Genomic DNA, 15,246 nt, shown 5'->3' with positions numbered 1-15,246 from the left:
TGTAGACAAAACGTTCATCCGGAGGTCAAACAATATCTGTAAAACAATAGTTGGAATAGATGCTAGTCAATTGTATCCTTTCTCCATGTGCCAAGCGACGCCAACTGGACTCTACACTAGATGGGAGTTTGATAGCGATCTTCAAAAGTTCAAAGCTCGTCAAAACATATTCAGGAAGTTTGAGAACATGGTAATATCTTTCTATCAGGCAACCAGACCCGAATGTACTATTGAGATTTTCTATACGACTGGAAAACAGAAAAAAATGATTTTTTTTACTGTGGATGGCTTCTGTGGTCATTGCCAAACGATTTTTGAAGCTCTTGGATGCTACTACCATTTCTGTCCCTGTAGGGAAACTCAACCAAATCTTAATGAGGCTGAATTTGAGTTTGGTATCCGGAAACGTGAATCCGATAAGTTACGAAAGCTTTACCTAGAAAAGAAAGTATATAAAGTTATAGAGATGCGAGAGTGTGAATGGTGGGATCATGTTCAGGAGAACTTCATGTTGAAGAACCACATTAGAAGAAATTTCCCCTACAAGTTACCTTTGTTGAGCAAAGAGACACTGTTGACGCGGATACATGAAGATAAATTATTCGGATATTTTCAATGCGATTTAGGAGTTCCTGAGGAGCTTTGTGAACGATTTGCAAACTTTCCTCGAATTTTCAAAAACTGTGATGTTGGAAGAGAGAATATAGGTAATTTCATGCTGGAATATGCTGAAAAAGACGCGTTATTTTTAAAATCTCAACGAATGTTGATTTGGAGTTACAAATTAAACAATGGAATAGTCATAACACCATTATTAAAGTTTTATTTGAAGCTGGGTCTACGCTGTACCAAAATCCACAGATTCGTTGAGTATACCCCGCAAAAATGTTTCAACGGTTTCGTACAATCTGTTGTTGATGCAAGGCGAGAAGGTGATGAAAATCCGGACTCTAGCATTGTTGCTGAAACTATGAAATTACTTGGAAACAGCTCGTTTGGTTATCAGATTATGGATCGAAGTCGGCACACAGAAACTCTATATCTTAACGATGAAAAGACGCATAAAGCTATTAATAACCGTCTTTTTAGAAGATTGAACAGCGTTTCGACAGATATATATGAGGTTGAGCTTGTGAAAATCACTGTTGAGCATCGTGAACCAATAATTGTTGGATTCTTTATCTTACAGTATGCTAAACTGAGAATGCGAGAATGCTGGAGCTTTACTACAACTTCTTTGACAAGTTCTGTGATGTTCAGAAATTTGGGGAGCTTGAAATGGACACTGATTCTTTGTATCTGGCACTGGCTCATGAAAATCTCTATAAGTGCATTAAACCAGAAATGAGAAGAATTTGGAATGAGATGAGAGGTAATGACAGTACAGATGTTTTCCATGCTAATAGTGCAAGTAATTTTTTCCGAGAACTTGTTGCGATAAACATGTAAAACATGACAAGCGTGAGCCTGGATTATTCAAGGAGGAGTTCCGATGTACTGAAATGCTATGTTTATGTAGCAAAACGTATTGTTGCTATAATTCAGTAACGAACAAAACTAAGTTCAGCAGCAAAGGACTCAGCAAGAGTGTTCTGGAAGAAAACAGTGATGGACCTTTACAGAAGTACAGACGAGTTCTGGATGATGCAGTGAATATAGCCTCAACTAACAGAGGATTCAGAACTATGAATCACTAAATTCTAACCTATGAGCAAACTAAAAAAGGACTCTCGTTTTTCTATCGAAAACGAATTGTGGATGGAGATGGAATTCATACGACACCTTTGATGATCTAAACTTTCTGATTTGTTTTTCATACATTTTAACCATTTAATTTAATTGTACGCTTATGAACATGTGATTGTGATACAGTTTTGTCAAGTAGATGAGTCCACTGTTTAAAGTAATCATTCTTGAAGAGAAACCTGAACCGGGTTTTTAAAGTTCAAACTGAGCATCTAAAATTTTTCTGACTCATTTCTCAAAGTGTTGACAAGATCTGTAGACAACCCTGGATGAAAATACTGCTAATATGGACCCCTTGCGACCCTGGATGATAATATGGACCCCTTGCGTGCCGTAGAATAAAGATCGAAAATGATACAGAAGTGAGTTGATAAAAGTTATCGGCGTTGCATAAAAAGTTTAATTCAAAGGAGGATGCTTTTGGGTGCGAAAAATGTTCCACTGCCGAGGTTCGAACCACCGACCTCCTGATCAACAGCCCGTTGCCTTAACCACTAGCCTGTCCGGACGTTACAATCTTTCTTCTTACAATCAGTTTTGATTTAGCAACAGAGGACTTCTGAATACGCGCAGTTTAGGTCGCGCAGAAAGCTTGAAATCAAGCGTGAAAAAAACCGCTTAAACAGTGACGAGACAGAATGTTCTAGAAGAAATGTAAAACGAAAATAGACGACGAAAAAAAACCAAGAGCACCGCATTATAGCTACGCTCAGCTTACAGCTTGGTAGATATAATAACACAGCTTCATTTTCCAATTTGCTATCTGTTAGCTTATTCTTATTTTGGGATGCAAAATTTAATGAGAAATCTTATACATGAGACCTATTACCTATCCTAATTGGCTGGTGTCTTGTTTCAAATCTTGATACGTGTAAAATCTATTACCTATCTTTGTACATTATTGTCAAAATCAAATGTTAATACATGTAAAATCTATTACACATCTTTATACGTTGTTCTCATCACTCTAATGTCAATACATGTAAAATCTATTACCTATCTTGATACATTATGGTCAAAAATCAAATCTTAATACATGTAATACAAGTAAAATCTATTACGTATCTTTATACGTTGTTCTCATCACTCTAATGTTAATGCATGTAAAATCTATTACCTATCTTTATACGTTGTTCCCATAACTCTAATGTTAATACATGTAAAATCTATTACCTATCTTTATACATGGCTGCGATAATACAATGGTGAGCAAAATGATTTGAAATCGCTATAGCCTATCTTAAAACATGGGGGTCACCACCCCCCCCCCCCCGGGCAGCTCGGTCCCTCTATATACTACTCTGAAAGCTCCTCAAAAACTTTTAAAAGTTGTACAATTGCATAGTTTTGCGAGATTTTTTCAACTAAATTTTACTGCGCTACTAAATTTATTCAACTAAATTTTATTCTATTAATTTTTAAAACTTTTGATTCTTCATCCCCGCCCACGAGGTGTTTGAAATATGACCACTTTTCTTACTTTTAGTCGACATGCGGGAGAAAATGACCTTCATTAAGGAACAAATTGTTGGATCAACACCTTCAACTGGCATGCTTGAAGATGAAGGCACTGAAGATTCCGTTACTAGTCTACTGAGTGCCACCTTGGATGCCAACATCGCTGCAAATGTCAAGTGCCAGCAAATTAGTGGCGATCTGTCGAAATTGGTGGATCAGGAGAAAGAAGAGCGGGAAGCAGCTGCTGCGCATACAGCTGCAGATATTATTGCGCTGAATAAAGAATCGAAAGAATTCTTCAGAGTTAGTGACGCTAATCAGTCGACTCTGAACAGTCTTGATCAAATTTTTTTAACCAGAGCCCATGCAGAATTTGTTTCTAATGCATTCCTTTTTTGCCTTTCAACAACTGATTGTATGTTAACTGCAGCGGACAGTATATCCGTACGAATAGATTGTACAAACAATTATGGTTCTAATAGTTGTGCAGTTTTTTTACTCCGGAAACTTTAGTCAATGAGAAGTTACATGCGCGATAAGTTTGGGATTAAAAATTCATTGTTATATCATCAAATAAGTGAGGACATGAAAACGGCTACGATATAAGATGAGAGTAATTAGTATGAGTCATGAGTCGAGTTTTCTCCATGTGAAACGGAGTCTGGACGCAATCGACGTCAGAGCTAAATAATAGTCCAGACTAATTGATTTTAAAATCCTAATCAATTCCGGTTATTGACTAATTTAATCTAACTTAAACATTGATGCACAGTATTTTATCCCATGTATTAAAGATAGGGCGTGAATAGTTCTTGCAATTGAGGGAAAATTCTCCCTCTCCGATTTGGTTCAAGCTCTGCAATAAGATGCCTGCGAGGCATGACAAAATACCCGATGCATGCTACCCAAGAGATGGCCATGTGAGAAGTTTGTCTTTTAGATAACAGAGCGCGATGCCTCTAATCTGGAGAGAATGATAGAAGAGTGTTATGATCGTGTGAAGGCAATTGAGGACAAGATTGAGGAGCATAAATGGAAGGAATACAAGGAGGTCCAGGTGCAGATCAAAGAGACCAAGGAGAAGATTCGCTCATTGGAGTCCGCAATCGATAAGTGAGAAACTTGCATTGAATCAAATTAGTATATTGTGACACTAATTAAGTCTAATTTTACGTTAGACGGTGTCTAAAGATCACGCTAAATCGGGATTGCCATGTTAGATGTAAATCTAGTTGGGTACGTTTCGGGAGCTCTAAACTACAGACAATTTCCTGTGCTTTCATAAAGCCATTAATCGAAAACCATCAACGTAAACCATTCAACCCATTTTTGAAATTTTCATTCCGCTTCAGCTAACAAGTTTTCTGAACACTGATCAGAATCTGGTCGCAATGCGTGTACTTCATATACTATAAATTTGATCATTTTTCTAATTTTCGTGACTTCACTGCTAAAGTAACATCTGGCAGACAGAAGTATGTCAAAGCAACACGCTTGATTTTGTCTAGATCGGACGAGGAGATTAAAAAAGTTCACGCGATAAAGGAGGAGGTGGCTAAAGAGATGAGCAACCTGACAAAGGAGTCCACTGAGGCTGACTTTGAGGCTTCTCAGAAGAGTTTCAAGGAGCTGAGGAAAGCCGAGTGGCAGATGTTGGAGCAGCAACGACAATTGAATGACCGGAAGAAAGATGCAGAAGCAGCTCTAGCCCAGCTCAATGATATCAACCCATCATCAGAGTGGCCCATGCAAAGGTACAAATACATCCAATTCCTTTATGGTTTGTAGCGTCAATTACCTTTGTAGTTTCAAATAGCACAAAAACTTTTATAGATTAGATAAATAATAAGACTCCAACTGGGTTTTGTCTATATCTAGACAAATTAGTTTCTTAAATGCCTTTTCGCTTGACCTAATTTTTAAATTACATGGCAAATTTTGTGTTCAAGATTTTGTAAAAAAAATGGACATCGTATGTTTGTTTCATGTTTTGTTGAAAGTTCATGCAGGGAACCCTGTGACATGAAGATCCGAAAATTGATTATACGAGCAAAAAATGGACATAGATTGTTCTCGTATATATTTTTTGATGAGCTTATTGATAGGGGCCTGAGGACTTTCATTCGGTCTGTGGAAACAGAAAAATTGAGATGAAATGCTTGATGAGCAAAAACTGTATATAGAAAAGGTCGTAAATTAATAGTAACAATTATTACAAATGCCCCGAAAAAATAATCTTTTGCAAATATATTTTTTACTAATCGATGCATGATATCAGAAGTACAAGAGTATTTGAAGGTCAATCAATCATTTTTAGTCACTAAACAAGGGATCCATAGTCAAATAAATTATCTAACGGTCGAATCCGCGGAGAAGGACCGCAGGATGCTCTCTTCCAATACTCCACAGGATGACGTGTGCGACACTAGCCAGCTGTGATCAGACTGAATTGCGTCGCGCACAGGGCTTACCAGACCACCCAGAACGAAATGGGCTCTGATCAGACCAACATGGGTCTCTTATTGTACTGCCAGATCTACTTGGGTTGTGCATTGCAGGTGCCAAGCTAACTTGCGTCGTGCAAGGGGGGTACCCCCGACTGATACTTTTAATCGTTGTAGTAGCTTAAATCCTCGGTATAATTTATTGTTTTCAGAAAAATAGACGTCATTTTGTGAGTGGTTTTTGTGTTGTTCAGTAAAAAAAAATTGTTTCAATCCACCAAAGAATTTCAACTCAACGGCATAACCAAATCATAGTCTTTTGTGTGGTGCCAGTTCTTCAAGTAAAAGAAGTCCCATGTTCTTCAAGTAAAATTCAGAATTGTTTTTCAACAAAAAAACAGTCCCCTCAGGGGTTAACTGTCTTCTTTGTTGGGGAACTGGCCGTTTTCTCACTTGGAAATTTTGAACAGATTTCACAGACACTGGAAGAGATCATGATCAGACCGTAGACACTCTGAAAAGAGCTCTGGTCAGACAACCCAGATAATACAACGAAACTATACAGAGGCTAGAGCACGCTATGATAAAACTATTCAGAATCTGGGCATGGTTTTGATCAAACTATGTGTAGTGCTCTGATCATACCGTGCAAATGGTGCCCTGATTAGACTTTGCAGACCCTAGTTGGTCTGATCAGAGCTAGCTTCTGTCGCGCACATCATCTTTCTTTCAAATTTATTTGACATTGCAATATCTTAATTTTTATCTAATTGATGGAGAACTTAGAACTGACATCTGTGACATCAGTGACTTAAAAAATGTGAAGAATTGATTTTTGTGGCGCAGAGATTTGCAACAGGCTGCGACTGGTTTCTTTGAACTGGGGAAACTGAAGGAAAAAGATTTAAATTTAGAACAGGTGTTCAAACACTGATAGCTATTTTCTCCTTTTCTTTTGTCTTGGTAAAAATCAGCGCAAGTTTTTCATCTTTTCAAAACAAACAAACTTAAAAAAAAAAGAAATTGCTCTAGGGAGAGAGAGGAGAGAAATAAAACAATTTTTACTTAGCAGTTTTGAACTATCTCTTCTCGGAATTCCAGAAAAGAATCTGACTAATCTTTTTCAATGTTTAAGCGATTCAACATACTGCTGGGAGCGAAATATCAAATATCTGATTTACCTAGTTTGGGTTGAGAAAGAAAACAACTGAATACTATTTCAGTTTTGTTAATTTTTTAAAGTAATGGGGCTGTAAAAAATTGTTTTGCTTTTGTTGTTAAGTTCTTATTTAGACCTCAAGCCTCCTCGGAAATCCATATTCAAAGCAAGATTGCTTGCCACTACCAGACCTATAGTATTTGAAATACTAGATTTGAGCTAAAGGAATCTTTGTTCAATATACCATGGGGCAAATATAAATCTGAGGGAAAAAATGAAAAAAAAATACCTGAAAACTTGCAAAAATGCCAAATTGCTCTTTGCACCAGAAAATTTTGCTTTCTTATCAGCATCATCGCAATAAGAAAAGCAATGTTCAGAAACAACTGCGCATTGCCTTTATGCCATCGGCAGTTTCCTTTTATCTTGTTTGCTTTGGCAAAAAGGCAACTCAGAGAGAAAACGTTTTTGTGACTTAAGTAATTCATTGAAAGCAAAATGTTCAATTTGCGACTTCGCTTAATGAGGTGTTCCAGTTGGAGAGCAATTGTACAAAAATCTTCAGGTAATGTGTTACGTGAAGTTATTAAATTGATAACGTAAATTTCTGCTTGAACGGATGCTGCTAGTATGATCAAATTAGTGTCAATTTACTGTTTCTTGAGCTAAAGTTCTTTTCTGCTAATTAAAACTCTAGCGAAAATTACTGGTTCCACCTAATTTGACAATGAGTGAAAAATTTTTGTTTGAGGCCAATAATAATTACCGTCTTCTTAATAATAATTATTAATAATAATAATAATAAGGCCAATAATAATTACCGTCTTAAGTATTGAAGGCACAACATATGTGTGCAAAATGATTTGTGTTTTTGATACAAGTTTCAGATAAACTTACTTCTCAAAGTTGAAGAAAGGATAAGAAAAATTAAAAGTTAATTTTTAACTAAATTTTCTTAGTTTTTTCTATTTAGCTTATTTTATCTGTTTGAGCTCTTCCGTACTTTTGGTTTTTGTTTTTTTTCAAAATTTACTGCATGAGGTTCTGCGATTTCCGGGGCTTCAGGCATTATTTTAATCATATATTATATAAATTTGTTTTTCTTTTTACTTCTTCATAAACAAAAATTTGCATCAGGCACTGCGAATTCCGCGACCTGTTGCAAACTGAGTGAACTTTAAAAAATTGTTGTGTCACTAATAGAACTTTGGCTCAGAAAACAATTTAGTCTGAAGTACAGCGATTTCCGCGGCTTTAGTCTCTTTTAAGTCTCTTTTAAGTCCTCTTATAATCCTCTAAACTTGTTCAATCCTTTTTTCAACAACAAAACATTTGACTCAATAAATGCTTTTCTGTTCTGTACTGCGATTCCGCGGCAGCAGGAAAAACTGAATCGGAACAAGACAAATAGAAAAAAAACAATGGTTTATGGCTGCAATTTTGTCAGAATACTTCTTGGACAAATATGACTTTTAGAATATTACTTCAAAATTTAAGATCAATTCATAGAAATTTTAATGAGCTAGATCAATTTATAAAGCAAGAGAAAGCAAAACCTGATGTGATTGCATTAACAGAAACCTGGTGCAACAAGTATACTTTCCAAAATGCTGACCAGTTGAATGGATATGGCCAGTTGTTGAGAAGTGACAGAGAAAAAAGAGGTGGAGGTGTAGGATTTTTCATTCGGAAAGGCATCAAAGTTCAAATTAAAGCAATAACAAACAATGAACACGTACAATTATTGACAGTTGCGTTGTAAGGATATCAAAATGAAAAAGTGATAACTGTTGGTTATAAAACTCCAAATTATGGTATAGATGAGTATACAAACGTTTGTCAAGAGCACCTGTATAAGTTCACTATCAAACCGGAGAGTTTGCAGGTTTTTTGTGGTGATTTCAATTTAAATGTGATTGAACAAACGAACAAAATTGATAAGGTTTTGGATTTTTTCTCTTGTACAGGACTGCAAATAAAGAATAGATCAGAACCGACAAGAGTCACTTCTTGTACGGCAACATACATTGATTTTTTTTCGCGAATTTTGAAGCCTCCGTAAATGTGAGGGATACAATGATCTTTGACCACAGAGGAGTAGAATTGAGCTGCAGGGAAGCAAGGATTGATCGGGAAAAACCAAACGAAAAATCTCTTTTTAGGCCCCTAAAAAACTTCAAAATATGGAACTCGGGTTAGATTTAAATTACAGTATTGCAAAAAACTGGGGACGAGAAATAAACTATATCGATCTTCTGATTTAGATTTCAGTTTTACTGATTTAATGAGGGCAATAAACGAGGAGTTGGATCGTCATGTACCCTTGCAACAGTTCAAAAAGCACACTAACGAAAAATTAAAACAGGTTCAAAAGCCTTGGTTGAATAACCAGATCAAAAATCTCAGTCCTAAAAAGCTTGAAGCCTACCAAAGACTGAAGAACGAACACTCTGTCGAAAATAGAGAAAAATATAATAATCTGCGTAATATAATAATCTGAGTTTTACGAACAAAAAATTGAAGAGAAGGCAAACAAAAAAAAGTTTATTTTCAATAATAGACGATATTAAGGGAACGAAAATAAAAAAACATTGACAATCTGAATGCTGATGAAATCAATAAGTATTTTGTTGAAATAGGAAAGAAACTATCTGAAAGTTGTATTCTGCCGTCAGATCTAAGCCGGCTCAGAGGTTAGAAAATTCCATGTTCTTAACTAACGTCATAGCAAAAGAAGTTTTCGACGTTATCAAGCAAATGCCCAAAAAAACTTCCTCTGATTTACTTAAAATTTCAAATCAAGTGATTAAGTTCATCAATCCAAGCGTGTGTGAAACATTTGCAAAAATAATTAATCGTTGCTTTGACGACGGCAATTTCCCTAGCACTCGGAAAATTGCCAATATTATACCTCTGTATAAAAATGGTAACGTAAAGGAGTTCGGTAATTATAGACCAATATCACTGCTCCCAGTTATTTCAAAAACTGTTGAGAAAAGTCTACAGAAAAAGCTCCTTTCCTTTTTGTCCAAGTACTCAGTAATAAACAAGGCAAAGTTTGGATATCAGGCAAAAAAAACACAATTGATGCTGTGTCGGAGGTTGTTGAAACAATGAGAATTTCTTTGTGTTCGAAAGAAAGTTACTATGGAGTTTTTATTGATTTATCGAAAGCTTTTGATACTGTGAGTCATGAAATTTTGCTCCAAAAATGTTCTGCGTATGGTTTGAGGGGAAAAATTTATGACATTCTTAATTCATATTTGACCAACACACAACAATGTGTTTCAGTTAGCAAGCACAATCATCCTTTGAAAGCATTTTTTGCGGTTTACCACAAGGTTCTGTTTTAAGGCCATTTCTTTTCTTGATTTACGTAAACGATCTGCCTGCTTTTTGCACAAACTGTAATGTAACTATGTTTGCTGATGATACAAATATTTACGGAAAGGTGGATGACGGAATTAATGATACAATAGAAAATGTGTAAGTTTGGGTGGAATCAAATAAGTTAGCAATAAATAGAGATAAATGCAAGGCTATAGGTTTTTGTGCTACTAATGAGACACCTGAAATAAAAATCCATGATTACAACATCGAATTTGTCGACCACATTAAGTACTTGGGTGTATACATAGATATTAAACTGAGCTTCAAATCACGCATTGAGAAAATAGGTCGTCGGATGAATTCATTAACAGCGGCCATCTATCAGTATAAAAAATTTTTCAAAAGACACAAACTATTCCGATTATGCAAAGTTTACGTTCAACCAGTATTACAGTACGGGGTTTTGTTGTATGGAGTGGCCAATAAAAGCAATCTTCCAAAATTAGAGTGGCAGCGTTAGACGAGCAGAATTTGTCGTTTCTATTTTCAGGTAGGAGATTCCTAAGCATCGACGAACTGCGATGTAAACACAAGTTGTTTTCTGTTAAAGAGTTACACATATATGAACTGATAATATTACTGTCAAGAGTTCTCCGCCATGAACATCCAAGCAAAATATTAAATAACCCATTTCCTGAATTAATTGAAGAGAATATCCAAAAAAATAAAAGAACTCATCTAGTCAAAACAAAATTTTTGCAAACATAGCAAAGAAACAAGTCACTCATAAACAGATTAAGACGCTTATATAATGTTTTGACTAAAATGGATAAAAGTATTGTTCAAAAACTATGCTCATTTAGTGCACAGGATTTAGCAAACTTTTTACATTGTTTTAGAGACTCATTTATTATAGATAACAGATTTTTTGTTAATCTTTTTTGGTCAGGAATAAAGCGAGCTGCATTTTTTTTATAAAATTGGTCTTCTTATTAAACATTTTTTAGGGGTTTTTAAATTTGATTGGAAAATGGTATTACCAGGGTAAAATGTGATTTGAGAGGGTTTGAATTAACAAATAAGTAGACTTTGAGAAGAATTAAAAGGCATCACTTGACAGGTCTAGTGACCTTTTGATGTCCTTTCGGGTTTTGTTTTGTTGTTTGTAAATTTATAAATGCAAGCAATGGAATAAACTCGAGAACTAATTTTTTATTTATTATTATTATATGATCAGGTCATTCCAATCTCGAGTGTTATCTGATCAACAAGTTTTTCGGCGACTTCAACCTTTGTCTCATCTCGTAGTTTTGGTGCTGTATAACTCCTTGCCAATATACTCTGAAATGGTTGCTTAGGTTCTCTTGCCTAATATTAGCCACCTTTGATCACAATTAATTCAATTCAGGATTCCGAGAACTGACAACTTACTCGCTTGTCTTCTGCGAGGTCCACAAGAAGTCATATCCCCTGTGAAAACAAAGTATGACTTGAAAAAAGTGTTCGACGCACAGAGTGTTCTGGGACCCGCATCATCCAATGGGGAAGTTATCAGTTATCTCGTGTTGCTGACAAATTTGGGGCATAAGGAACCGAAATGGCCGCTGCTTGTCTGTATGCCTCAGAGAAAGAGGGTCGACGATGAGACGCGAGTGAGATTTAAAACACGCCCTGATCTGACAAGCGGAGAATGGTCGTCTGCTGTGCCTGTTAGAGCCAACGTCCAATACAAACACCCCAAATACAACATAAACGTTAGAGCTCTCATTTAATACTGTGTTATAGAATCATTCAACAATCGTTTCTGCTCTTCATTACTGTTTTCTCTACAGGTTGACACTTAGAGGAAGTAATGGTTACGTGACTCTGGTTGAAGTCTCTGAGAACTTTTGGCGTTTATCGAGAACCGCGAAGTCAGAAGATCGAGGTGACTTCTGCAGAGTCACAACACCATGTTTGAAACAACAAACGCGCACGTTTTAAAATGAAAGTCAACGGAAGTTAAGTTCTGGCTTAGTAGGAACTTCTGGCATTTTAACTTCTGGCAATGCAGAATTTTGGCATTTTGAAATGTGCACGTGAGTGTTTTAATTAATACTGTGCTACAGAATGATTCATGAATCGTTTCTGCTCGTCATAACTATTTTACTATTGTTCTGACTCGTAGAGGAGTATTGGTATTCTACCAATTTTTATGATCCGAAGGAGAGTATCGGTATTCTGGTTTTTTACGAATTATTTTCCAGCTGAAGCAAATCTGATTTGACTTTGGACATTTCTTCTCGAATATTGACTTCTAATTTCGAGCATTGACTTCTGTTTTCCGACTTTAATAGCAGCCTAATTACTAATGTACAATTATTAAGAACTGTTAATAATAAATTCAAGAAATTTTAGGAACTTTTGATAATGAATTCAGTTTTCGATGTATTCATAGTAAATTGTTGTCTAATGTTTTACTCAATTAGTTTGTTTTTACTCGTCTCACGTTGTCCTTCTTGTAAACACAGGCATCAAAAGTTAAATAGACCCTACTGCCGGCATAGCGCATGAGCTCGTTTGCCTAATTAACAGTTTTGAACATGTCGTTGATATTTTTAATTTTAAAAAGCGCTCCTGCGGCACACTTCAGTGCCGTATCAGTTGATCCAACATAGAGTCTTGGAAGACAACAGATTGACTTCCGTTATTGAAGATCATTCTGATTAGATTGTGAGACTTCTAGAGAAATCAGATCCTTTAAAATTGTTTTTAATAGTTTGTACTTCACTGAGTCAAATTTTTTAAAAGCCGAAAAAAGCAGCTGTGGCGTAAATTTTTTCAATCATTTTTACTCCTGGCGAGCTCTGAACAATATTAGTGATGATTCAAAAGGGAGTAGATGACCTAGTAGTTTTTCCTAAATCTGAATCAACTTTTGCTTCTCTTCAAAAGATTTTTAAGGTATAGTTTAATAGTCATTTTTCACAATGGTTTCTAAGATTAAGGAGAATCAAGGAGTAATTTAGATGGAGCTGGATCATTGTCAGTCCTCTTGGTACGTTTCTCGTACAAGGCTATCACGTGCGCTTGTTTTCATGAGGAAAAAAGACTGTACAGGGTTTTCAGTTTTATTTAGGCGCGGGTTTTCTCAATTTCTTTAGCTTAAGAATAGGTTTTATAGGCTTTCGCGGACAACAGTGACAGTAAGCAAAAGTATTTCAATTTTGCTCAAAATTGTGAATATTTGTCACTGATGTCCATGATTGGGGAATTTGATGACAAGCGAGCAAGGCCGAAGGAGCTCTGTCACTAATTTTGATGTCAAATTGATGTCAATAAAATCCACGCCAAGGTAAACAAATTCTGCTTAAGGCTTATACAGCTGAATAAAGGAGAAAAAGTGGGATATAATTAGTATTTCTTCAAAATGCAGTGAGGGGTATTTGTAATTTTAATCCATCAACATTTTGAACTGAAATTAGGAGTTCAAATTTTATGTAACCAGTGAGGGATAATTTGACGTTTAACCCGTCAGGGTATATGGAACTGATTGAAAAGTGGGATATAAATAGTACTTTTTATCAAAATGAAGTGAGGAGTAATTTCAGTTTTAATCCTTCAAAGATTTGAATATAAATAATATGCATTGATGGCGATACCCCTACTCACAAATTGCGGACAGTGTTGACATAAAGTTGGGATATTTTGCAGTGATGAAATTTTGCAGGAATTGTCCGCAAATTTTATGTTCACGATCAAACACTGTTTTTTCTATGAGGTAAGTTGTGACAAAACGTCGTTATTCATGTTCGCAAACGCGGACAAGGCTGATATATAGGATTGGCGACGTAATGCATATTTTGAGTTCTTGCAAGCTGGTTTTTCAATTTAGTATGTTACTATGTTCACTACAAAATCTGAGAAAGGATGAGTTGAGTTAAATTGGGTCAAACATTTAATAAAGTTCAATGACAAGGCTCTTTTTCGACGAAAAGAAATGAGCTTCATTCACAACTAGGTGGTAAGGATCAGAATCAAATAGAGAAGAAATATATAGATTGTATATCGGGACTGATGACAGTTCAATAGATAAGAAATGCATTCAAAAGTTGAATAAAAAACAGAGGATGCTTGAAATTTAATTAAATGCTTAAGGTATATGTTTTTCTTCTTTTTGGTATCATTTGCAAATTATAAAGCAAATTTTGCACTACATTTTGCATTGATCTGTAGTACAATAAATTGTGCATATTTTTGCGTATTGTTTGCGAAATCTGTTTCAGGACGTGTACTTCACAGAAGCCAAGATATGGTCTTTTACGTGGATGGCTGTGACCTACGAACCCAAAAATGACACTTCACAAGTCAATGCAACATCTAATGTACTATCAGTTATTTCAGTATTACTTTCCGTTCTTGCTTTTCATTATTAATATAAGCCCTTATCTTAATTGTTTACATCGTCTCTCTGAAATTTAACTCAATTTGGGCATTTATTTCTCAAAAGTTCAGACTCTAAAGAGGCAAGAAACAATTTAATTTTCACATGTTTTGTTATTTCACGCGTTCTGTCGAACAACGCCACTCTATTTTTTAGGATGCGAAAGAAAAGTCTCCGGCAGCAAAAGAATCATTTGACATTCTGGATGATCAGTTTTCTTACGACCTAGTGACTAAACTGAATACTGACTGGAAAAAGATTTTTATTTATCTGAAACTAGACTACGATTTCATAGTGATGAAAGAGATGGACTTCCCGAACTCTAGACTGGACGCAATGCTGTGTTGCTTCAATCATTGGAAACAATTGAATGCTAGGACAACTCAGAGAGTGTCTACTTTGAAAGATGTATTCCGTAGGTGCAAAAGGGAGGACTTAATAGCTTTCATAGAAGAACAAGAAAAAGGTAGAAATCCAGATGTATAGGTATGTGCGAATGTCATTAGCGCAAATAGTTACTCCAAATATACATACTTCAATGTGTTCAAAATGTTCTATTCTCTTATTCCTGTATAGAATTAATATGCGTGCTTAAATTTTGTGAATTTAAAAATTCTCATTAAGAAACCAGCTAAAACGAAACAGCGTACTAGCTATGTCATTGCAAGTATTAATATATCAAATGA

The 15,246-nt window shown here is 35.6% G+C and overlaps 1 protein-coding gene across 1 annotated transcript; it reads left to right on the top strand.

The window, feature by feature from the left end:
• The first annotated feature begins 3,242 nt into the window (after positions 1-3,242).
• LOC142357421 (uncharacterized) lies at positions 3,243-15,246 on the top strand. The gene is made up of 6 exons (XM_075409059.1): positions 3,243-3,507; positions 4,145-4,317; positions 4,713-4,958; positions 11,546-11,891; positions 14,403-14,501; positions 14,717-15,246. Exons 1-6 carry the CDS (start codon positions 3,250-3,252, stop codon positions 15,044-15,046), a joined length of 1,452 nt encoding a protein of 483 aa, XP_075265174.1. The 5' UTR covers positions 3,243-3,249; the 3' UTR covers positions 15,047-15,246.

This window comes from Convolutriloba macropyga, unplaced genomic scaffold, assembly GCF_964194025.1.
Source record: "Convolutriloba macropyga unplaced genomic scaffold, txConMacr16.3 SCAFFOLD_969, whole genome shotgun sequence".
Lineage (NCBI taxonomy): Eukaryota > Metazoa > Xenacoelomorpha > Acoela > Convolutidae > Convolutriloba > Convolutriloba macropyga.
The sequence above is the reverse complement of the archived record's forward strand: the minus strand, read 5'-3'. Positions and strand labels throughout refer to the sequence as shown.

Excerpts from the sequence above, each read along its gene's own strand:
- LOC142357421 (XM_075409059.1), top strand. The coding sequence starts at position 3,250 with ATGACCTTCATTAAGGAACAAATTGTTGGATCAACACCTTCAACTGGC. Across the intron at positions 4,318-4,712 it reads TTGGAGTCCGCAATCGATAA|ATCGGACGAGGAGATTAAAA; the intron begins GTGAGAAACTTG and ends GATTTTGTCTAG. Across the intron at positions 4,959-11,545 it reads TCAGAGTGGCCCATGCAAAG|GATTCCGAGAACTGACAACT; the intron begins GTACAAATACAT and ends AATTCAATTCAG.